The sequence below is a fragment of the Microtus oregoni genome, unplaced genomic scaffold (assembly GCF_018167655.1).
Source record: "Microtus oregoni isolate MIOR12 unplaced genomic scaffold, Mior012 000005F_ref0000423, whole genome shotgun sequence".
Classification (NCBI taxonomy): domain Eukaryota; kingdom Metazoa; phylum Chordata; class Mammalia; order Rodentia; family Cricetidae; genus Microtus; species Microtus oregoni.
Window position 1 is genome coordinate 61,828,039 of NW_024543064.1, and position 25,087 is coordinate 61,853,125.

Below are 25,087 nucleotides of genomic sequence, written 5' to 3' on the forward strand. Positions count from 1 at the left end.
GCTCAGATAGGAGGACATAGAGAAACAGAGCTGAACTGAGCTGGAAGATTCCTCCCTGCTAGCTAGCCCTCCTATCACCAGCAGATTCTTTTCCTGCTGCTATAGGAAAACTATCAACTGTCTTACTCAGATGTGGATCCTACAATAACTAAGCAAGACGTGTCTCTTAGTGCAACCGTGGCATGTCTCTTATGGGGGCATTCACCCCTTCCTGATTTTGAGGCTCACTTCCAGGGAGAAAATGCATGCCTACCTCTAATTTAATTCAAAAAGCCCAGAATGGGGAGGACACAGACCTCAGGGGTAGCCTAAAGCAGTTACTTTGCTAAATGGCCATGTTGTTCCTCAAATATTTTTCTAACTATTTCATTTTTGCCCACAGATTAGTGCTACTGTCAGCTTTGGTCAGAGAAGCTACTTCTGTAGTAGATAGATAGCAGGTACTGCAGATTGCTGTGGGATAATACTCTTGTATCCTGTAAAGATTTGTTACTCTTATTGGTTTAATAAAATGTTGACTGGCCAGTGGCCAGGCAGGAAGTATAGAGAGGGCGACCAGACTGAGAGAATTCTGAGAAAAGGAAAGGCTAGGTCTGTAGTTGCCACCCAGACACAGAGGAAGCAAGATGAGAATGCCTCGTTGATAAAAGGTACCAAGCCACATGGCAAATCATAAACAAGAATTATGTGTTAACTTAAATTGTAAGAGATAGTTAATATTAAGCCTGAGCTAACAGGTCAAATAGTTTATAATTAATATAAGCCTCTGTGTTTTTCTTGGGGACTGAACAGTGGTGGAACCAGGCAGGACAGAAACTTCCATGCTACCAAACTCACAACTGGTAAAGTTTGAGAGAATAAGATATTGAGTGCTCATCACAAAATGAGACATCTACTCATAGTCTCTCAACACTTAGGGAACAGTGTAATAGAAAAAGTAGAAAGAATATAAGAATTGAAGGAAGAGAGGGGGATTGTGGGATACAGTGTTTAGGGCATGATTTGGCTCTATCACTCAACCCACAGGAGGTGTGATTCTCTAAACAAGATTAAGCCTCTCCATATTCCATTATGGATGGGGAAGAAATAATGCATCAGGCTCCATCTCCCCTAATGATGCAGAGGCAGTTAATAGCTTCTGGGAGAGAGAGGGACTCATCTTCTATGGTGTAGGCCATTCATAAATTGACTGTGCTGCTGTAGAGAACCCTCACCCAGGTTGGTAAGCAACTCTAACGACACTCACAGGATCACACAAACAAAGACGTGGAAGTAGGAGGGGGATTGGTTGGGAAGTAGAAAAGTATCTGTGGGAGGAGGGAAAAACAAGAGAAACTAACTGAATATGATCAAAGCATAATATATACATGTATGTGACTGTCAAAAAATAAAGTTAGACATGTTTTAAGATGAGGCTGTATGTTATTGGTACTGTACTGAAGCTGCACTAGATCTTAACAAATACCATATTTCTCCTCTCATTTCTGACACCATGTCCCACAGCAGTTAGTTACCAATGTAATTCACACATGAAGATGAAGGAAACATGGGGTTCTTTAAGGGTTTTTTTGCAAAGACAATAAATACATTTCTTAATTCTATAAAACCATCACTATGGTAAAGAAAGGTGAGGCGAGCAGCTCTCTTTTCAAGACTTGACCTAGTACCATTGCTTGAATAAATATGTGTGCGTCTATGAGATCTTTGTACCTCTGTGGAAGGTAGGCAGCGACACGAAACCTGGCTTCTTGGTATTCATGGCATTGCTTACAAATCAGCTTGAAAACTTATCTGGCCTATGATCAGTTAAAGTCATTTCTGAACCTTTCATATTTTCTTCTGTGTTTCCTCTATCACATCATCTCATCTCTAATATGGCTTAAGGGAAAATAGAGAGAATATCATTTCTACATCACTGATTCATGTTGGAGATAGTAACTGAGCTGCCATAGTGAGTAAAGATCAGAAGAAGGCTGCAGTCAGCAGCCATGAATCAGGAGGGAGCCTCCACTGTCAGCAGCCACGAATCAGGATGGAGCCTGCTGCCTCAACACCATGGCACTTCCGTGCTTCTGCCCCACACTCTCTTGTTCCCCTTTGGGACTTAGACCCTGAATCTGAGCCCACTGAGACTGAATTTTTGCCTGGATCTCAAGGACTCCCAGAGACCTAGAACCTTAAGTGAAATTCCCAAAGAAACAAGACTCAAGGGCCACTAGCTTTCCAAATCCTCATATTTTCCCAAGCAGTACATTTAGCCTTGCTTCAAGTTGTAGCTGGGGTCAGGAACTAAAGTCCGTACAATGTAAGAAGGCCTATGATGGAGGCTAGTGTGCTCTGCTCTACCTAGTACCACAGAGATAACAGCAGTCATACCTTGTCCTGTCTTCTAGGGACTCCCATTATCTCTACTACAATTCCTGTCTCAGATCTGTAGGCTGAGGCCACTCATTTGTTTCCTGGCTGCTCAGCCCCAAAATAGTCACCCAGAAACTGTATTAATTAAAACACTGCTTGGCATACTAGCTTAGACTTCTGTATAACTAACTCTTACATCTTAAATTAACTCATTTCTATTATTTTGTATTTTACCATGAGGCTCATGGTTACTGGTACCAGCATGCAGGCATCTTTCTCCTCTGGCACCTACATGGTCTCTCTCTGATTCTGCCTACTTTCTCAAAGCATTCAGTTTAGTTTTCCCACCTAACTCTATTCTGCCCTGTTGTGGGTCAAAGCAGCTTCTTTATTCATTAATCAATAAAAGCAACACATATACAGAATCCCACATCACAGATCTAGTGCAAGAGGTTAGCAGGAACTGATGCTGTAAAGATTCCTAACCAATCTTCACAATTATGAAGAGAAGGGACAGCCCTCTATGCCATATAAGCATAAACCGTTTGTACTCACAAAAATATTGGCTTACTCTTTTCCTTATTGTTTGGAAGTCATCACAACCAATTTCAAAACTGTCTCATGTTCTTTCTTACCATTTCTTGAAAAACTAAAGATGAGCTGAAAATAAGTTGTAGCCACCCTGACATGATATGTCACCCAAGCTGTATAGATTCACTGTTTAGGACACACAGTTGGATAAAATACCACATACTTTGCAGGCATTTTAACGTGAGCTTTAAAATGGACCCTCCCTCACAGGAAGGGGAAACCTACCAAATCCGATCTGTCAATCAGTAAGAGTCTAACCTGAGGGAACTCCAACTGTGCAAGAAAACACTTACCCGGATTGGGCTGAAGGTATTCAATTGTTTTAGTCATTATTTCCATCACAGCCCTGCTGGTGACATCCACTTTCTGAAATGAAAATATAAATATGATAAATGGTACACATTTGCTTTAGAGCCTAAAGTTTTCTGAAGCCTACATAGGACCCCAGTGGGGCAAGCAAGCAGTGAGGAGTCCTGCAGGAGCAGGTGCGACACTATGAGGAGCAGCTGGAGGGAAAGGTGACTTCGTGTCAAGCGCTGTCTCTTGAAAAGCAGAGCTATCCAAGAGGAAAACCAGTAATTTCCAAATATTTGCTTCAAAACATACTTCATTACCTTTCAGCAAAATTAATACAGTTTGTCAGAAACCTTTTGCCTCCAAACTTTTACTAGATGCCATGAATGGGCCACACTTGGCAACACGTTTCTCTTTCATAAAGAACAATGCTGGGACATCCAGGTTGCTCAATGGATAGAGCTTATCAGCCAGCCTGGAGATCTGATGGAATCCACACAAACATGGGAGAGAAGTAACTCCACAAAGCTTTCCTCTGACCTCCACAATCCTACTGTGAAATACACACTCCCACATATATATAATGAACATGGTTGGGGCATAATAAATAAAATTAGAACAACAACAATAATAATTTAAAAAGAGTACATCTTCAATTCTGTTTATACTGCCTATGTACATTCTGACAAAATCCCCAGAATATAATTGCCCCCAGTAAACACACCTAGTTGGTCCTGAACATTTGGTTTTATTATAAATACCAAATTCTGACACTAAACATCCTGTCTCAGAACATGGTGAATGGTGTGAATGGTCAGCATTTCCTCCAGAATCCATCCCTGTGCTCTCCACACAGTCAGGTTAGGGGAATATCGTTAGAGCCACTTTCTCTTCTCCATGAAGGTATTGGCTCATATCACAGAAGACTAACAGGAATAAACCAATTGACAATATTTTTGTTTTGTCACTTTTTATAGGACTGTAAAGATTCCTAACCAACCTCCACAACTCATTGTATTTAGTGAAACCTGCTTTGTATGGAGTAAACTTCTTTTTCTTCTATACTGTATCTATTTATTTATTTGATTTTGGTTTTTCGAGACTAGGTTTCTCTGTGTAACAGCTCTGACTGTCGTGGAATTACCTCTTGTAGACCAGGCTGGCCTCAAACTCACAGAGATCCACCTGCCTCTCTTAAAGGAGTTGTGCCACCATCACCCTGCTATATTGTATCTATTATCTTGTTTGATTTTTCAATACTTAATAACTTCTTATCCCACCAAAGTCATACTACAGCATGCAGTTGTGATTATGAGGATAAGCAAAGCCACATTATTTTCCTTGTGGCCCTGTAATGGTAATGGTATAAAATAACTTTTACAGTCATTCTCTCTTGGAAACATTAGTATGCTGGTGAGCCCTGTACCACTGTCATTTTGACTGACTCAAAATTTTAAGATACTTGAGGCCTGGATGCTTGGTGCTAATGGAGTAGCAGCTCCCGGAGAGGAAAACTGCAAAAGAGGGACCTGGCAGTTTTATCAAGGCATGGAATGTTGATGCCAGCAGAAAGAGCTCAGTGTTGTATACAGAGTAAACATGCAGAAAGTGCAGAGAACATGAGCGCTCAAACAGGATCCCCTATTGACTACAAAGCAGGCTGGGACTGAGGAACTAGATGCCAAATGCATCTGGTGTCCTCTGGGGCCATGTCAGGAAGAAATGGGCTCTAAAGATCAAGGTTTCTAAGAAAGAAAGTATCACAAGATTTGAGACTTGAATCACCCAATGTCCATTTGATACTGTAGTGTCATCTTCTGCTAGGAGTTGACACGGTTCTCACTTTCCCCAGATCCTTCTCAATAATCAAAAGATTTAAGCACTGTTACATGAAGGAGAAAACTGATACAGAGAGATTCAGAAGCTTGCTCCAGACTGCTCTGTTTTTTTTCTAAAAATGAAAGGTCCCCACAAGAAGATATGAAGTTATATTTCTCCCCAATTCCAGAAGATACCACACCAGAGCTTAAAGGCACTTTTTATTTCCATGATTGGGGTTGGGGACCTGAGAGGAACAATCCAACAGGGTCAGGAACAAAGAACTGCCACCCTATCCTCTGGTTAATCATGACGGTCCTCAACACTTAAGGGACTCTTAAATATAGTAAATATCTGGACCTGACTCTGCAGAATTGACACTACCATACTGACTTGCTAGTATCCTTTATCCCCAGCTCTTCTGCCTTCTCAATAGAGGCTGCAGCGACAATGCCTACTGTACATTGTCCATAGGTGGGTTAGTAAGAAAGATATGGGAAGTCATCCACAGGGATCAAGCCAGTAGTCCCAGGTCTCCAGAGACCTTCGAAACAAAAATATTAAGAGTCTTTTGTTCGATCCCCAGAGTAGAATCCAACATTAAAATGGAATGGAGACAAAAATAAATCTGTGTTCCCAATGGTCTGACCAAAGTCTCCGAAGTTGACAACACAGATTTTCTACACTCTGCTCACTAATGCAGATGCCTCCAGCACTTCTCTTATCAATACCAGACAAGCTCCATTGAACTATTTGATGGAGTATAATATAATCTTCACTTGAAATTCACTTTTCTTAACTTTCTTAACTTTATTATAAAAATTGGCATGAAAATATCACACACCAAAATTAACCGGACCCACAGTCTCTACAACTCAATGAACTTCTGTACAGTTAGAACAGGCATTTGGAACAGAAGCTGTGTAGGTTCACATTAAACTTTACACTTTCAGCACAGAATATATTTCAGGCACTTATCACTTTTGAAAAGAATTTCTTCCAATATGGTTATTTCTGTGGTTTCTTTTCAGGACATAGGCACAACACGGAATAGCCTTTAGCAAGTTTTTTCACTGGCCCTTTGCTTTTTATTAAATCCTCCTGGGCTATCATCTGATAGAGATAATGGACACAAGAGTAAGAAATCAGTAGTACAGTAGCCCAATCCCTGACCTTTAAAATGTACAACTCAAAGATTAAGAGAGGGACAATGAACTTCCCAAGCTCACATAACTAGCAATGTGGTTACGACAGCAAAGTCCTACCCGACGGCCATCTATGGAGTTTCTAAGAAAGAGAACTGGAACGGAATTGCCTAATGACTGTTCACTAGTCCAAAGAGATCTTCCAGGAGAAGGATGACTGATTCCTACCCTCTGTTCTTTATCCTCGAGATTCTGGCTAAACTGATTGTATCAGACAATGACAAATAAAGACCACCTTTATTTATACACCTTGTTAGGTTTCTGCTAGGAAAGCCATTCATATACCTAAATGGGCAATAGCCAGCCTATATATATTCTCTTTATATTATATCTGGTACCATGGGCAAACAAATTTATCATTTATTAAAACTAGCAAGAACTTAACCCCATGTAAGAACAGACAATTTAACTTTGAGCTTATGATTTATACCTACTTCCTTTTACATTGTCAAAATCTCCTAATCAGAAAATGACTTTTGGTGTATTTTTTTTTTTTCGAGACAGGGTTTCTCTGTAGCTTTGGAACATGACCTGGAACTAGCTCTTGTAGACCAGGCTGGTCTTGAACTCACTGAGATCCACCTGCTTCTGCCTCCTGAGTGCTGGGATTAAAGGCGTGCGCCACCACCGCCCGACATCTGGTGTATTCTTAATTAAAATATCTTCTCTTTTTGAGCTCTCCCTAGCTTCCATTTTTAAGTCAGTCTTGCCTGGGATTGGGAAAGTACAGTATATTGCTTTGAATATGAAGCATCTCCTCCCACTGTCTATGAACTGAAGACTTGGTTCCCTAGCAAGTGGAGCCACACAGTACAAGGTGACTGAGTCATGAGGGTTCTGCTATGCCTGGTGAACTAATTCACTGATGGGATCACAACTAAGTACTGAGAGCTAGTGAAAACAGTGGAAGGCGGGGCCTGCTCTGGCAAATGGAATAGCTCAAGTTATGCCATTGATGGCTGTATTTGTTCTTGCCTTTCCATTTCTCATCTCTGCATCCCAGCCATCATGCATTCAACAGGCCACCTTAAGCCTCATGCTGCTTGCTCTTGCCATGGTGTTCTGCATCATACTCATCCCAAAGCAATGAGCCAGCTAACCCAAGAATGGAACTTCAGAACAACTGTGACTTAAAATAATCAACCTGCTACTCTTGAGTATTTCTTACAGCAATGGATTTTGTTGTTGCTGTTTTGTTTGTTTTTTTGATTTTTGATTCTAACACAGGGGATATTGGAGCAGGCTGTTAAAAGGAAATGAATTGTGAATGTACACAACATAGGTTCATATTTCGGGACTGTAAACCCAAGTGTAAACTATGGCTTTCTTTTTAGGGCAGAATCATAGATGCATATGCTTCACAGATTCTGGTCTGTTTACCCTTTACATCCATTTTTTTTTAAGAATTTTACTATAACTATCTCTAGGGGTTTTGTTTGTTTTCTTGCTTTTTGCTTTTTTAAAAATTTTATATGCATTGGTGTGAGAGTGTCTGATCCCCTGGAACTGGAGTCACAGACCGCTGTGTGTTGCCATGTGGGTGCTGGGAATTGAGCCCAAGTCCTCTGTAAGAACAGCCAATGGTCTTCATCTCTCAGTCATCTCTCCAACTCCCTACTTCCATCTTCTTAATACCAACGTTCTAGCAACTGTCAATATATTAGATTCCTTCCCATTAGCAAGTCATGAAATATATGACTCCAGAAAAACAAACAAGTGAGGAAATAGGACAGGCAGACAGCTCACTGTGGTATAGTGTTTGGCACATGAGTCTGACAACCTGGGTTTGGATCCCTATAACCACCCAGATACACTAACACAAGCTTCTGGATCCCAATGTGTCCTACTGGCAGATGGAAGTTAAGACCAAAAAAAAAAAAAGGTGTTTAGTTCACAGACACTCAGCTGTGAATAGGAGACAAATGATATGGAAGCAGAAGCTAGACACTGGAGATCATCCCTTGAACCTCCCATGTATGCTGTGGTTTTGGAACGTCTGCTCCTATATTCCCACTCACAGAGGAAACAGCATTTTCAGATTAAATAAGAGGTTGCCAAACTATGGCCAATGGTCATAACTATGCCAGTAAGTCACAAGGCAGGATGAGATTCAAAGACATCCTCCTCTGTGGCCTGAGAGTTAACCGCCTGTCTCCAAACTGCCTTGCTCTAAAAGCAGATATCATATGTATTCAGAAAGTATGACTAATAATTTGAAAAATGAGGACAGTATTAGGCTCCGATTACTGCATATCCGTTTGAATTTTGCTAATCTTCTTAAATATCTCTTTACTGTGTATAGGTTTGGAAATACACCATAAGCAAATCTGCACACCTTAAAGGATTAAAAAAGAAGTTAATATTTCTGTTTTTACTGCAGAAACAATCATAAAAATTTCTAATTTCAGTGTCCTCTAAATTTGGTTTGTTACTTTCATATAGCTGTAGGCAATTGACATAGGCATTCCCAGTGGATCCCTTCTGTGGCTGCATCAACCCTAGAGAGGAGTTACAAGACAGAGGGCAAAGACACTGCAGCCCTAGATTTCCTAAAAGAATGTGCCGATCCCTGAGCTAAGGAGTGAGCTTTATTGAAAATGCCATGCTTAATCTATGGATGAGGTTGCTACTTCCAGTCTGGAGGTGTCAGATACCAGAACACTAAAAGGTAGTGAGTTGACATAATGGGATTATTGTTTCATACACAGTTGTATGAATATATAATAATGTTCTCCTCTGTAGAAAATAAATCAGTATTTCCTGAACACAGAAAACATGGAACCTATGGAATCTTTTACAGACCAATGCAAATAGGAAATACATTATTTCATATTGTCAGATGCCAGAAGCAGAACTGCTTATATGTGGTACAGGTAGTCTGTGGGTTTGGCAATCAATAATAATGACATGAATTAAATGCCCACTTAGATCAGGAAAAATTCCCAGTGGTTATGTCAAAGAACTTAAAATGTCATATAAAACAACAACGTATTTTCAAGTTTTTAATTCTCTTATTACTGTAGTTAAGAATACACACACTTACTAGAAGCACTGAAAGAGAACAGCTAAATAAATAAGTCACAGGAAGATGATGAAAGCTGCAGCCTGGGAAAGCCTTTCTGGCAGAGAGGCAGGCTGATCCAAGAGCGGTATTTTAAACAGCTCCGTACTGTCTCTGGGAGAATTAACAGCCATCTCCAAACTGCCTGCTTTAAGCAGAAACCATATATTCAGAAAGGCAGATAATATCTTGAAAATGCAGGATGTTTTAGGCTCCGGTTACTCTAATATATTAATTTTATTTTGTTAATCTTGTTAGGTATGACCCCATACGGAGTATAGGTTGAAAATACACTCTACACATGTGACTGAGAGGAAGGCTGTCACCAGAGGTGGTCAGGGAGGGCAGAAGGATGTCTTTGAAGCTCATCTTGTTTGTGACTCAAGACCCTCATTTAGCTTACACCAGCCAGTGAATGTCTTAGGCCAGTGACCCTTGTCTTGTTCACTACTATTCCATGAAGGAGACTCTGGCATCATGGTGGACCCCTAGTCTACTCAGAGAAGGTATTCTGAGTATACTGTCTGCACATCGTTCTCTCTTCTTTCCCATTTGAGACACATCACTGGACTCCAACAGTGGTATCTTTTAAAAGTGTATAATTAGTAGAAAATTACATGCTACAGAACTCAGGGAATGACTAGCCTGTCTCCCATAACTGGGAACTGTAGGCTTGGCCTGCGTTTCATTGTGATCAAGTAGGGAATTTGGTGATTTCTGTGGCCTTTTCAAAACACAGCTTTGGTAAGCAGAAGCTCTCTCTCAAAGGGAGCCAGGCGGTTTCTACTCAGGGATGCTAGTTCTCTCTAGGGATTGGACGAGACTAAACCCCCCTTCCTGCAGCAGCTGAGGCATGAGGGTAACCACCATGGACACCACCTACCAACTCTCTCCACAGCTGAGACATGAGGGTAACCACCATGGACACCACCTACCAACTCTCTCCACAGCTGAGACATGAGGGTAACCACCATGGACACCACCTACCAACTCTCTCCACAGCTGAGACATGAGGGTAACCACCATGGACACCACCTACCAACTCTCTCCACAGCTGAGACATGAGGGTAACCACCATGGACACCACCTACCAACTCTCTCCACATTGCCAACAGTTCTCACCCTGTCACCCCCAATCGCAATGGCAGCTTTTCTATTCTCCCTCAAGACCTTGCCTTTCTTAAGACTTGAGGTTCCCTTTTAGGAATTCTATTTTCACTTAAAGGGTTTATTTCCATGTTTCTAGCCCCAGAGAATTTGTGACTTGAACAAAGAATTCCCCAGGATGCTTTTCAGGTTGCAGAAAAAGACTCCACCCCCCTTGACTTGTATGATACTCATGTGCAGTACAAGAGAAGAGTTGAAGATTCAGCTCAGTAGTCTCTCTTCTAGAAGTTGTTGCTGCTCTAAGAAACCTGTGTTTGTCCTCTCTCTGGTGTCTTTCATGGGACATACCTCCCAGGACACCAAGCACTATATCCTATTTGGTATCTATTTATATTCCCCTCTTTTTCCCCATCCAAATTGAAAGCTCCTTCAGGGATTGGGGTCTCATGAACCTCTGTGTTTCTAGTTCCCAGCACAATGTCTGGCACATGGAGGTATTTACATATGTTTCAAGTGAATTAATAAAGAAAACTACAAACCAACTCATAAAAACCTCCCCCCCCATTCAGTATAACTATAGTAACTGATGGATATTTGAGAAGAAACCAGAAGTTCCTCAAATTCCAGAATCTTCTATTAACAGCATCAATAACAAAAATCTGCAGCTTTATAAGGAAACTTCCCAAAGGTCTGGATCACAGAAAGAAATTTAGCCTCTATTGAATGAAACTGGTGAGCAATGAAAACATTTACAGTTAAAATGAAAGCAACTCCATGCTAGGTACTTAAGAGAAAGCACGATGATTAAGGGCAAGGCTCTGTTGGAGACAGCCAGAGGCCTCCAGCATCAGCTAGGGAAGGGTAGGCTGAAGACTGAGCCAGGCAGGGGTGGCACTGCATCTCTGGAGCAGAGCAAATCAGGCTGAGATCAGAGAGAACTTCTAGGAATGGCCACCTCTCTCTCAGGAGTGCTGCTTGCTAAAGACCTCTAATTTATTTCATATTGTTGACTAATTGCCCCTCTGAGAGTACAACTAAATAAAGCTTTCTCCACCTCGAATTTTATAGAACAGAAACCCAACTGCGAAAGGTTAGATGGTGATTCTTTGGTAGGCTGGGAAACACTGACTTAGAAGATTTTTCTGAGTATCTAATATTAAGATTCTAAATCCACAGCAAGTACCCTGTCTTCAGTGACTGCAGAAACAGTCTACCTCCCAATGCATTCACACAAGGTGAGTACACACTTTAGGAAATCACAGAGAAGACAAAGGATGTGTACAATAGATTAAACAATTTCAATTTCCTCAATTGAAGAATTTCAATTAAAAAGGATATTTGCTGAAATACAAATAGCTGCAATTATAGAGAAAACACAAATGCAGGAGCACAGGTAGGCTCTGAACTTAGAAGTCTACTGTATTATTATAGGAGTATCTAGAATTGAAACAAACTCGCCAGAGTCTTTTGATAAAATAGGGAACATAAATTCTACACTTTATCTTCAGACTCTGAGGAAGCCTGTGGATATTTGCCTAACGTGAAATGCTTGGCAAGCTAGTCTCACTTTAATTAGTCTGTAAGACTGGCATGGATTTCATAGAGAGCGAAATAAGTCTCCAAAGATCTAATTAGCTGCTCAGTGATTAAATCCCACTCTCCACATTTCCTTTGCATTTTAGTTTCATTTAAGACACAAAGAGCTGGCTTGTCTTAGCATTACAGTCAGATACCTAGTTTATCAGCTTTAATCAGGGCAGATGTGCAAGTCAGGACTAACGCTTTTGCTTTTTTATCTTTTTGTTTTTGTGTTTTCGAGACAGGGTTTCTCTGTAGCTTTGGAGCCTGTCCTGAAACTAGCTCTTGTAGACCAGGCTGGCCTCAAACTCACAGAGATCCACCTGCCTCTGCCTCCTGAGTGCTGGAATTAAAGGTGTGTGCCTCCACCTTCCGGCCCTCAGGACTAACTCTTGACACCTGTACGTTTCAAATTCCTAACTCCATGTGTAAGCCTCTACAATGGCATGGTATTTGGCCATGCTGCATGCCATCAGTGCTCTCAAGAGCGATGAAAGGAGAGAGAGTCTAAGGAGGAAAAGCATGTACCCAGAGGCTGAAGCAAATTAGCAGATTTGTGGGCTCCTCAGGAAGAAGCATGCAGTCATCCTGAGAATGTGTATCTGTCTAGAGACATGGACATTGACAAGGGATGGGTAGGCTACCATTTCTACCACCATTAAAGATGGTGTTAATCAGCTTTGGTTAAAGATCAAGAGAAGATGGAAAATAAGGACAGACTGACTTCAGTTGGGGAGAGTGGCTGCCAGATACTGGGTATGAGAGGTTAAATTCTCAGGCTTTTGGGCAAGACTGGTATAGGATATCAGCAATGGGCAGCCACTAGCAAAGTCAAGGTAAGGAACTGAGGCAGAATGGCTGGTCAGGCTGAAACTGTCCAGCTGTACTTCCGAAGACCTGGGCATTTTAGCCTCATCTTTTTAGGAACTTTATGTTCTCTCCTGTTTGCTTCCGTGTTCCTTCCTTTACTTGAAACTTACTAGGTTCTCAATGCCTCTTCAATCTCCATGGTTTCAGTAGAAGGTCATCAGAGTCACCATGCCCCGAGCTTAGTTAGCTATACCACAGTGTCATTCCGTATCTCCTCTGTCCTCCCTTCTACACTGTGAATGCCACACATTTGGGAATCTTAACTATATCCTATGTCACAGAAGCTGGAACCATGTAATTTTTAGTTATCCATGAACACATCAGGAGGAAAACTGAAGAAATAGAAAGCAGCAAGGAATATTCTCTTTCACTCATCAGAAATGTATCAAAGCAACCCACTGGAAAGTAGAGAGACTAATAAAGAGATTAGGCCCATAAAAATCTTCTCAAAAGTCAAACCAGAATATAAAGAAAAATATTCGTTTATAATAGTGTACAGAGGCAAAATATTAATAATGGTTAAGTGTACTTTCTGTGTATCCTGGGTTTATGACATCTTCTTTAAAACAGGGACTGTTTCTTCCAGAACCTCCCACAGTATTCTTTCCTCATTTCAACAAGCACTCATCCTCTTAACTCTAAACAGCTCTGGCTATGAACAACCTCAAAGTGAAAGAGAAAATACATCTAATATCACAAGAGAAAGAGTCTTAATTCACCAACTCCAGCCTCACTTGCTGCTGAGAACCTATAATGTTTCCGAGAGAATGCTAAATGATTTACTTGTCTTTAGTCAATAATAATCATTCTTACATGAGCATTAGTATTCTCATTTGCTGACAAATGAAAATAGGAACTCCAAGAAAAGAACTGGACTTTTACAATAGTGGTGGAGCAAAGTTTAGCCCAAGTCAACTGGACTCCCAAACAGTTCTCTCTTCACTATCCTAACCTGCCTCTTGTAGGGACCATTCACACAGGAAAGTCCACTGAAGTCAGAGAGACTCAAGGTTTGAGACTTCGTTCTCCATTTTCTTTCCTTTGCTTTCCACACACAAGCACAGTCTACACACAGCACCCTAACTAGAAAACTGATGACATAAGCTCCCCGGAAAAATACACCACACCTGTCTTCCTCTAGGTGATTCTGGTCTCTGGATGGACAGAGAAAACAGGATGCTTTCCAGTTTCTACTTTGAAACATGCAATGAAAAGAGTGGGACTTCTGTTGTTGTTGCTGTTTTGTTTTGTTTTGTTTGGTTTTGTTTTGTTTTGTTTTGTTTTAAGACACAGAACATTTGGAGTCTCTAGTACAGAACAGCTTCACATTTCCTTCTTACAGGGAACAACTTGATGCCAAGGGAAGACTAAGAAGCAAAGACTCACCCGCTCCATCTCCTTGAAGTCATCATCCAGCTTGGTGCCTTCAGCTCCCCCAACCTTCTCACTCACTTTCTGCAGAAGGTAACAACAATAGGGGATCATTAGAAACAGTTTCTTTCCTTTACAAAAGGTGTTAAAAGTTTCGGGCACTCTTAGAGACAGCACCTAACCGAACCTTGGAGTCATTCTCTGACTGTGCTAGGCAGTTCCTTTTCAAAGCAGCGTAGCATTAGCTTAGAGTGGTAAAACAACATCCTATAGGTCATGCATCTGATGGGCATTGGAGCAGGAATTCAAACCTGCATCTTCTTATTTCAACTCCAGTGCTCTTTCTATTATATAAATCACTTTACAACTACCTAACTGCTAATATTTTTTCTTTGTAAATCCTAAGGAACAGCAGCACCACAAGATAATCATTTGCCTCTGATAATGGATCTAAAATGCTCCTAGGTAGAAAATTGCTACTTGTTCAACCTGCTCCTCATGGGCTATTGAACAGATAATCACAAACATCCATTTAACTATTAAGAAGAAATGATCCCAGATGATTTCAGATAAAAGGACTTGCTTTCTCCTCTTCCTGTTTATATCTTCACAATTGTGATGAGCTATATCAATCTATGTTGAGGGATTTCCTTGCTACACAATCACTTTCAATACTGTACATCTTATAATTATCAATTGATATATGCAAATTATCATAGTTCACATACGAAATTCACGTTAAGAAAAATGTATATACTAATCTTTTCTGAAAAACCATTCAAATTAAGGATAATAAAAACATATGATGAGATCACAGAAAGAAATGGTTTTATCTCAAAGACAAGATTATTGACTTTTTAAAAATACCCTAACTGTAAAGGTGGATAAATGTTTTTCCCCAAGACATCACTGTATGAGGCCTAACTTCCTTCACGAGTTGCTTGGCTGAGAGGAGCCCATGTGGTTTGCCTGCAGCAAACTTCAGAGCAATGTGGATTTTCTCAGTGAGCTTGGTTCACTTGAGACCTTGGCTTCTGGAGACCTAGCTCCAACTCCTGGACTGAAAGTCGTAGAAGTCTCTTGCTGGTCCCTGAAGTGTGTTTCTTACCTTTTCTTTCTCTCTGTCCTTCTCTAGGTTGTGCCAAGAAGAAAACATTCTGAAAAGACTACCTTTACTGCATGTAAGATGCTGCTATTTACTGCATCAGCAGTAACAGACAGAATACAGCGTGGGATAGAATATTCCCAGATGAGGTACAGGGAGGTGTCATGAAAATTATGTGGTATAATAAGAAACTACATCTGAGCCTACAATTTATATGACAAACTTTACTCTCTAATAAAGTGCACACCTGCTTCTAGCACTCTGGTTTCTTACGCAGTTTATTTAACTTTCATTCCACATTCCGAGATGCCAAAATTTCCTTAATATGATCATAGATAGATAAAGATCAATGATTTAAATGGAAAGATTAATAAAAACAATATCAGTAAGCTTGTGTTGCTATCACATTTCTTAAGTGACAGTAATTTAGTTCATATTTCAGCCCTTCTGTCTTATGCTCAAAATATATAGTTGATCACTACTTTTGGGCAAGCAAACTCTAATCTACTTGAAGACATAAACAATAAAGAAATATTTGTTGGACAACTATAAGTTGCCATCTCCATCAAATACAACTGTCTCCAATGTTAGAGAACCTCACTGTGCCCAAAGTCTCATGCTGTCAGGGAATTATGATAATTGGACCCCTCATGTGACCTGTAACTGAGGTCACAGGTCCTCATTTATTTGCAAAATAGATACCAAAAACATGTATCTAAGAAATACCTCTATGTGTATTAAAATGAGAGGAATCTCATTTAACAATCCAGCTTTGACCAATGCTTAAAAAATGCATAGTATTCATGCAAACCATAAGAATTCATATTACACTTTAAAAAACATATTGTGCAACTAGGAACGGGCTTTATTTCCCTTCTTTCTGTATCCATCAATTGCCAAGCACCACAGTAGCTGACTCTAGATATCAAATGGGCAACGAAGGTCATGCTAATGACTGGTAACTCATATTGACTCCAGCCCACTAGTCTACTGGCTTCAGATATTTTATTTACAAAGCATGGCCAAAAGTGGGTAGAGAAGGAAAGAGGATACAGCTAGGCTAGGGTCAGAAAAAAATATTACATCTTGTACCAATGCTGACATTTAGGCTTCTTTGAAATGGTTTGCCACACAAAGTGAATGAAGCTAGCATGTTCATACTGATGTTGTATTAATTGGTTGGTTGATACACAGCTTTCTTATTGAGTTACATTCCTGAGAGGGAAGCACTACTGAAAATAACTTCCACATTCTCTTTGATATTTTCCAGGTCACAAAGGATCTAAACATATCATGGCACAGAGGTAAACACTGAGCTACTTAAATAACAATGAACTCATTTCATTGGAATATGGCAAATAACTCTTTTTGTTTTAAAAAAAATGCTACCAAAAATTAACATCTCATGAATAAGAAGCAAGGTAAGGAAATAGAGCTCTTGAGCTGACATGGCCAATGATGAAGGCTTTTGGCTTCATCACCAGCTAACTATTTATTTTGTGCTTTAATTTTTCACAGAAATGGATCCTAAAATGAAAATATAACAATAGTATATATTTAGTATTGTGATATTATTTTAATATTCTGTCATTTGAAAACTTGCTCGCTCATTTAAATAAGCTAAGAAAAACTATTGATTCAAACAGAATAGTACAAGACTGTAGACAGAAGTTTCTGTCCCACCTGGTCCTACAGCTGTTCAGTTCAAAAGAAACACACAGAGGCTTATATTAATTATAAACTCTTTGGCCTATTAGCTCAGGCTTATAATTAACTAGCTCTTACAACTTAAATTAATCCATAATTCTTGTCTATCTTTAACCATGTGGCTTGGTAACTTTTGTCAGTAAGGTATTCTCATCTTGCTTCCTCTGTGTCTAGAAGACAACTGTGTCTCTGCCTTTTCTATTCCCCAAATTCTAGTCTTGTTGCCTTGCCTATACTTCTTGCCTGGCTACTGAGGCAATCAGCACTTTATTAAACCAATATGAGTGACAAATATTTACAGTGTACAAGACACTGTAAATCCCACAGCACAAGACAGTCAACATTTCTATTTGTAACAGTTACAAACCTAAAAAACAACTAACTACAACTCTCCAATGTCATCTAAAAAACCTCTAACATCAAGCGTTCAAGATGGTCAATGGTACCCCTTTGGCATAACAGGAAGTTTCTGTTTCTAATTATCTCTGTCACTATACCTCCACTAATACTGTCTTCCAACCAATCAATAATTTTGAAATTAAAAATAATTCAAACCAATTATCATCCTTCTCTCACATACTCTTGATTAGAATCCCTAATAAAATCTTAATAAAGATTTGCCTAAGTGAGCTGCAATGTGAATTCTGCAGTGAACATGAGAGAGGCAAATAAGACTGATCATTCTTGGCGGTCTTTCAAGAAGCACAGCCTTTCAAGAACAACAACAGTCAGGTCTAGTTTACATCTCATTTTTAATTCTGACTCTGCACAGTCTCGGGGTGTTGTCTATCGCTAAGTAAGCATAATGTGAAGGTTAATCAGCCACAAGAGACATCTTCAGTAAATAACCGCAGTCCCTAGTCCAAAGGATGCTGACCTGCTTTGCAGCAATGACTCATCAGCCCTCCAGCCACCTGTCATCTCCAGGCTCCACCCTCTTGATACAACTTTGATTTTGGCCAGCACTACATTTTATTTACCGAACATGTAAGAACCAGCTATCTATTGCCATAAAAATGCACATTGCTCTATAGACTCTATACCTCTTATTTATGTCCTAACTTCTCTGTTTACTTTTATTTTTGTTCAGCTTTATCCCCCAATATTATAGGGTATTTGATCACACTGTGAACCCTGATATTGTGTTATTTACTGGGAAAAACCTGTTTCTAGTTGTGGTATGACAACCCTAGCACACATTTTTAATCCAAGAACTTTCTGCTTGAATATTGTAAACAGGATTAAATAAATTCAACCACAGGTTAAGAGGTAGAACAAGCAACCAGTTGACAAGAAGTAGCCATATCGAGTAGAAGAATGGATAGACACACACAGAAATTGGAAGGGAGGGATGTTCAGTTTGAGAATGATTTATATATTTGAGATGGTGTAGGAGAAAGCTTGCCTTCTGGAATGTTGGTGGAAGAGGAAGGTCAGCTGGTGTTTTCTCTCCCTTTCTGAGCTATCAGGTTTTCACTCCAGCATCTGGCTACTGAGTTTTTATTGGTAAAATTGAATAATTGAGATTTAGTAAATAAATAAATAAGTAAGTAAATAAATAAATAACATTCCGCTGTCTATCATATAAAGACAAGCTTCTTTGCCATATCCCAAACATGCTGTGTTTATTTCTTCTGCTTTATAACTTGTACCTATTTCCTTTTCTGCTCTTCAAATCCTAAATATTATTTAAAATGTCCACTCATACGCCTAACTTCTCACCATCAGTAACTGCTCAATCTAGCAGCAAGTTGTCAGGCTTTTGGGGGACTGTCCGTGAGATTCATTAGCCATCAAAGTACCTGGAACGGCTTCATTAGCAAAACTGCACAGGACTTCTGACTTCTGCCCAGTTGAACTGTAAGATGGAAAATGGAGAACTCAAACTACATGTGTTTTACTTAAAAAGTCTGACTCCTCAGTAAGGAACATAATGATCAGAGAAAGATTGTCCTGATAAGAAGGAGAGAGAGCACGGGCAAGGAACTCAGGACTGCGAGGGGTGCACCCACACACTGAGACAATGGGGATGCTCTATCGGGAACTCACCAAGGCCAGCTGGCCTGGGTCTGGAAAAGCCTGGGATAAAACCGGACTCGCTGAACATAGTGGACAATGAGGACTACTGAGAACTCAAGAACAATGGCAATGGGTTTTTGATCCTACTGCATGTACTGGCTTTGGGGGAGCCTAGGCAGTTTGGATGCACACCTTACTAGATCTGGATGAAGGTGGGAGGTCCTTGGACTTCCCACAGGTCAAGGAACCCTGATTTCTCTTTGGGCTGATGAAGGAGGGGGACTTGATTGGGGGAGGGGGAGGGAAATGGGAGGTGGTGGCGGGGAGGAGGCAGAAATCTTTAATAAATAAATAAATTAAAAAAAAGAAAAATAAAAAAAGAAAAAAAGAAAGAAAGATTGCCCTGATAGAAATACTAATGGAAGACATGAAAGTCAGCATTGGCTCTGAACCTCTATGAATTAGAGATACCTTCTAAATATATTTATTTTGTCTCTATATGGAATAGATTTTAAAAATCAGAAACTTCGAACAACTAATACGTATGCTATTTTCACTGGATATTGGTTGTATTTATCTTATATTTTAATTAAAATACAATTGCATCACTTTTTACTTCTCTTTCCTTGTCCAGCCACTTGAGACAATGAGTATTTTCACACTATCCAGGAAACATAAATTTCAGAACTTACAAGGTGACCTCTCAGTGGTATAAATGGCAAATGCATAACATTTTTGCCTCAGTTTCTTCGCTTAGGAAGTGGCACCAACATCACTCAGCTCTAGGTCATTCTACAACTAAACCAGACTGTATGTGGAAGAGAATGCTTCCACGCTTTATAAACTGTCCCTAAAATAATGAATCTTCCTTAGGCAGGCTTCGTACCCAATTTGGCCCAGCACGTGCTGGAGAAGCACCCTACCTGAGGATCACAACCCTGTTTAAGGGCTATCATGATTTAGCAAAAATCCGTACACACACACACACACACACACACACACACACACACAGAAGGTGGAACTTTTAGCTTTATTTACATTCTGATAAAATTAAGGTTCAAGCTCTTCACAAAGAAACTGTCGGAGCCACGCCATAGCATGCTGTTCTGTTTCCCCTTTCTGAAGAGTGTCATCCCAGAGACGGGAAGCCCACCCTCTAACCCTCAGGAATGTCTTCAATGACACTCAACAAATAGAAACCCTGGCTGAAGCAGCTGACAGTTTGCCAGAAAGGTTAACCCTTCAGCGGCACTTTCCCGACACCCGGCTGCTATATGCAGATCTGGACTGTTCCAGATGGTACCACTCCCATGGGCGGAAGGTTGGGAAGATTCCCTTTATGGAATATCAGTCTCACACCAGTTTTTCTCGGTTGTTCAGTTGGAATGCTTAAATGCCATGATGCTTCAAAGACTGGGTTTCAAAGAATATAGGTTGATCTTTGCCATCCAGACATTTAAATTTCTGAAATTTCTAAGTAAAAGTATTTTTTATGTATCTTCTAGGTTAAACAAATTCTGACTGTTTCTAAGTACTAATCAGAACACTGGAACTATTTTATAAAAAAAAAGAGTTTTGTTTGCTAAATAAAAATTGAACAGGATAAAGACAGGCTAAAAGATATTCTTTAAATACCCACAGATAAAACCCTTGGAAGAAGCTTAGGTGTGGTTACCTGCTTGGTCTTTCTCCAGGGCCCACCTTATCTTCTTCCTTGTCAAACACCAGGCATGAGTCTGTGCCAATGGTTCTCAACCTTTCTAATGCTGCAACCCTTTAAAACAGTTCTTGTTGTATTGACCTCCCAACCATAATATTATTCTAATTTTGACTTTATATCTGTAATTTTGTGACTGTTATGAACAATAATTTAAATATATGTGTCTTCCAATAGTAGGTGAACTCTTGTTAAAAGGCCTCTGACCCAAAGGGGTCATGACCCCCAGGTTGAGAACTGCTGAGTACAAAGCACTCTTTCTGCTGTGGTTCACTGGGGTTAAAAATAATAACCTTCTAGTCTGTACTTCCCCAAAGCAGGATTTCCCTTAGGTGACAGAGCTAATTACTTCCAGATACCCTTCTCAGGAAGCTGGTGAACTTAGCTCTTGTGCTTTGTACAGAGTGAGCCCCTCACTAGGGAGGTAACTTTATACATATTACTTCTGTCATCTCATTAGCAAGTTACCTTATATTTTGTCTCACAGAAAACAGAGTATCATATGAGAATATTTTAAGAAGCACTTTTTCAGTCCCCTGCCCCCCAATAACGTAGTTCTTCAGGAAATAAAGAACAATTCAAGAGGCATTTCCATGTGCTGTCTACTCTGTCAGCAGAAGAATTTTTTTTCTTGTCTACCACTTGTACATCACAGTTCTACCAGAAAACAGTCTCATAAGACTTAAGACAAAATTATGTACTGCGGGGCTTATATCTTCCACTCTGCTGAAAGCTGTGTCACACGCACACTTGAGTAAAGAAACAGAATCACAAAGAGAAAAAGGCATAGTATTAATAACGAAGTTTAGGATCTGTTAAAGAAATGACCTAGAAACCCTTAACAGTGAAGCTGGAGAATCTCTGAAGCCAGATCCATGCAAGTTCTTGTGGGCCAAACAAAAGCCTTCTTTTTATGGGCAATGAGAGACTATATTAGTTTTGTTATTCCTCAAAATAAAATACCATTCTCTAAATGATGTAAGCAATAGAAATGTATCTCCCCAGTTCTGAAGGCTGGCAGACTGAGATTAAGGTAGAAGCATACTGACGCTCTTTGCGGGCTGCCCTTCTGACTTGTGGGCAGGTGCCTTCCCACTGCATCCTCACGTGGCATGGGCTTCTGCATCAGGAAGAGTCCACTGCTGCTCTGAGAACTACACAGGGCATTTTGCTTTAATTTTTGAGACCATAGTCGTGACTGTCACAAGGCTGGCATGCAGAAAAGAACATACGGCTTCTCCCTGGAAGCAGTCCTACATGCCTCAAGCCCCAAGATTGTTAATAAAAACATCCTGTTCTCCCAGTAAGCTTAGTGAACACATTCTTTAAAAAAATATTCTGCTGCTTTTTCATTTTCCCTGTTATTTTTGCTTTGTCAGTTCTGGTCCCTCTCATAGCAAGCACATAAAGTCCTTCATGGCATTAAATTTTCCAGGGCCTGAAGGAAATTTCCCAATAAACTATTTTAAAGTTTCCTTCAACTTGTGTTTCTTTTGAATATATAGCCAATCCACTATTAATAATATTTTTAAAACTCAGATAGCACATTCAAACTGTCATCAAATGCAAGAACATTTCTTTATTCAAATGTAAGGTTTTAGATGTCCTTCCCCTGCTGGGAGAGACGGCGCCACTCGAGGTGAAGTGACGTCAGAGAGAGGTGTCCTTAGATGGGACTGCTGTGCACATCTTCTTTACTAGTTAAGTCCAGAAAGGTTCCTTTCTTCTTACAACAAACTGATTGTAGTTGGGATCCAATGAGCATGCTCATGACAAAGTGGATTTTCTGCATCACCATCAGGTTTCCAAAAGAGAGGAAGTTCCTCGCAGAAATCCAGCACATTATTTCAAGCTCAAAAATTTACACCTCTTGACTGGAACCATCAACCGTCAGCCACACTTGCTGCAGATGTTTCTGAGGTAAAGAATAGAATGTGACTAGGTCTTCCTCCTCGCTGTCCTATAGGGTGGCAGTGGTGGGTCCATTTCTTATCTTGTTATGAAGGTCTCCAAAGCAGTGCCTGAGATCCGGATCAGCTTAGTAGGTGCTGATCCTAACAGGCTCAGGGAGGAGTGGGAAGAGAGGAGTAGGAGCAGGGCAAAGTCTTGGGCACCGAGACTCCATCCTACAAGGCTCCCATGGGAGACAAGTAGAGAATTGCACACTACTTGGATGAAACAAGAACGATGCAACCTTCTGCCTGATCTATGTTCCCTTTGGTTGAAGGTCACCTTGAGGTTCTCTAATGCCTGAGAATTCAGGATGAACCCATGAAGTGCCTAAGAAGAGCTAGCTCACAGAGGTAGCAGGTGGAATGCTGGAACTACCAGTGAGACTCAAGAACACGGTGTATATACTGACCCAGCCATCTGTACATCAAGGACCCTGAGTTTTCAAGTAAACAGGAAATTAAGACATATATTAGGACTAAAAGTCAGGTATATCCCATACGATATGTTCTGAACTTGTTTTCTTGACAATGGTTTAACAATGCAATCATTTTGTTGTAACTTCAAAAACAGCCATGAATTAGACATAGTACATACCCTAGAGATGCTGATCCCCGTACCATCTACAGTACACATTAGTTACTGTTTGTTAACCAACCCAAATGGTTCCATATAGTCTATATCTTCAGTAGTCTGTGCACACCAAACATGTTAATTTACACAGAGGCCAATAATTCATTTTACCCACTACATAGTAAAATGTGCTTCTCCATCTCATCAGGGCATATGGGGTTGCTTTTATATTTTTCATGATTATAAAATCTAGGCACTAAACATCCCTCTGTGTTCATGTTCCATGCTAATGAGTTTTCTCTAGACTATATGATGTGAAATAAAGTTCCTGTCGTAGGTATGTGCCTATATGATGACCAATTTCAGTTGTCGACTCGACAAGATGTAGAATCAGATGTAAAGGAATCTCGATGGACTGTCTAAATTAAGTGAGCCTGTGGAATTGCCTATAAGAGATTCTCTTCTTAAATCATTAATTAATGAACCAGTTAATTAACTAATCTGTCTATTTACGTATTAGTTTGGGAGGGTGTGTACCACAGTGACTAACATGTGAAGATCAGAGGACAGCTTGTACTTGACTCCATCCACCATGTGAGTACAGGACAAACTGCCTTTGACCTGCTCGACCATCCTGCCAGCCCAGTGATTTCCTTTACTGGGTTAACCGAGGTGGCAAGACCCAACCACACTGTTTTATGGGTAAGCCTTGGATTAATGGGGAAGAAGAGAAAGAGAGAAGCATGAGTAGTTACTGTTGGGCTGGAGTATGTATAGCTGCTTGTTGGCTACAGATGTGTTGTGACAGTTGTCCCATGCTCTTGTAACTGTGACCCTCCCAGTGATGGCTTTGACCTGGAACTGTGAGCCAGATAAACAGTTTCTCCACTAAGTTGTTTTGTCATAGAATTTTTATCACAGCAAACAAAAAAAAAATAAGACAACATATAATCTTCAACTGGCCTAGTTATTAAAGGTAGTTCTAGCATTTATAGTGATACCTGAACTTTGCCAAAATTCGGTTCTCCATACTTTCTCCAATACTCAGTTATATAAGAATTTTAAATATTTGAAAACATGATAATTGTGACTTTATTTTACAGCATCATGCTGAAATCCTCATAAATACCAGGCTCTGGAACACGATGTAGGAAGGTTGGGTATTACTGGGAGCTGGATATGAGAGAAGATGGTATAAGATTCATAGTGCACCAGGTCAGATACTGTTGGGGGCTGCAGACCACCAGACCCTGAATTTCTTGTGAACAACTTGTTTTCCTCTGCTCTGAGCCGGAGACCCTGACAGCAGGGGAGTGGGTTCTGATGAGTCTGCAGCTGAAAGATCCCAAGAGCTGGGGCATGGCCAGAGCCCTATATAAGCTGCCCCTGAGCACAATAAAGTGGGCATTCTTGGCATTCTAGTCTCAAGGACGTCCCCGTGGTCTCGTCTGTCTGTCTCTGTCTGTGTTTGTGTGTATGATTTTAAATTTTCAGCCTAGTTCCCATAGTGCATAGTGAGTAGAGTGCAGAACAGAACCGGTGCAGTTTTACAAGATAGAACTGTTCACACAGAGTTAAGAAAGACATTCAATATGGCATTCAACCATTAGATGCACCTTTAATCTCAGCCATCGGGAGGTAATCAGTTACCTGCTCATAAGTTGCAGTATGTGTTTCTCAACCTATACGGAAGTGGAGATTGGACCCAGCCACCAACCAGCAGCCAAGTGTTACTTAATTCTCTAAAACACCTGATGGTCTAA

The 25,087-nt window shown here is 40.3% G+C and overlaps 1 protein-coding gene across 1 annotated transcript in view; it reads right to left on the reverse strand.

The window, feature by feature from the left end:
• Window positions 1-25,087, reverse strand: part of Sh3gl2 (SH3 domain containing GRB2 like 2, endophilin A1) — a 170,197-nt gene that overhangs the window by 29,325 nt on the left and 115,785 nt on the right. The window contains exons 2-3 of the mRNA XM_041652677.1: window positions 14,269-14,337; window positions 3,243-3,315 (exon numbers count right to left, since the gene is read on the reverse strand). Of these exons, the coding sequence (XP_041508611.1) occupies window positions 3,243-3,315; window positions 14,269-14,337 (142 nt within the window). The remainder of the gene's footprint in view (window positions 1-3,242; window positions 3,316-14,268; window positions 14,338-25,087) is intronic.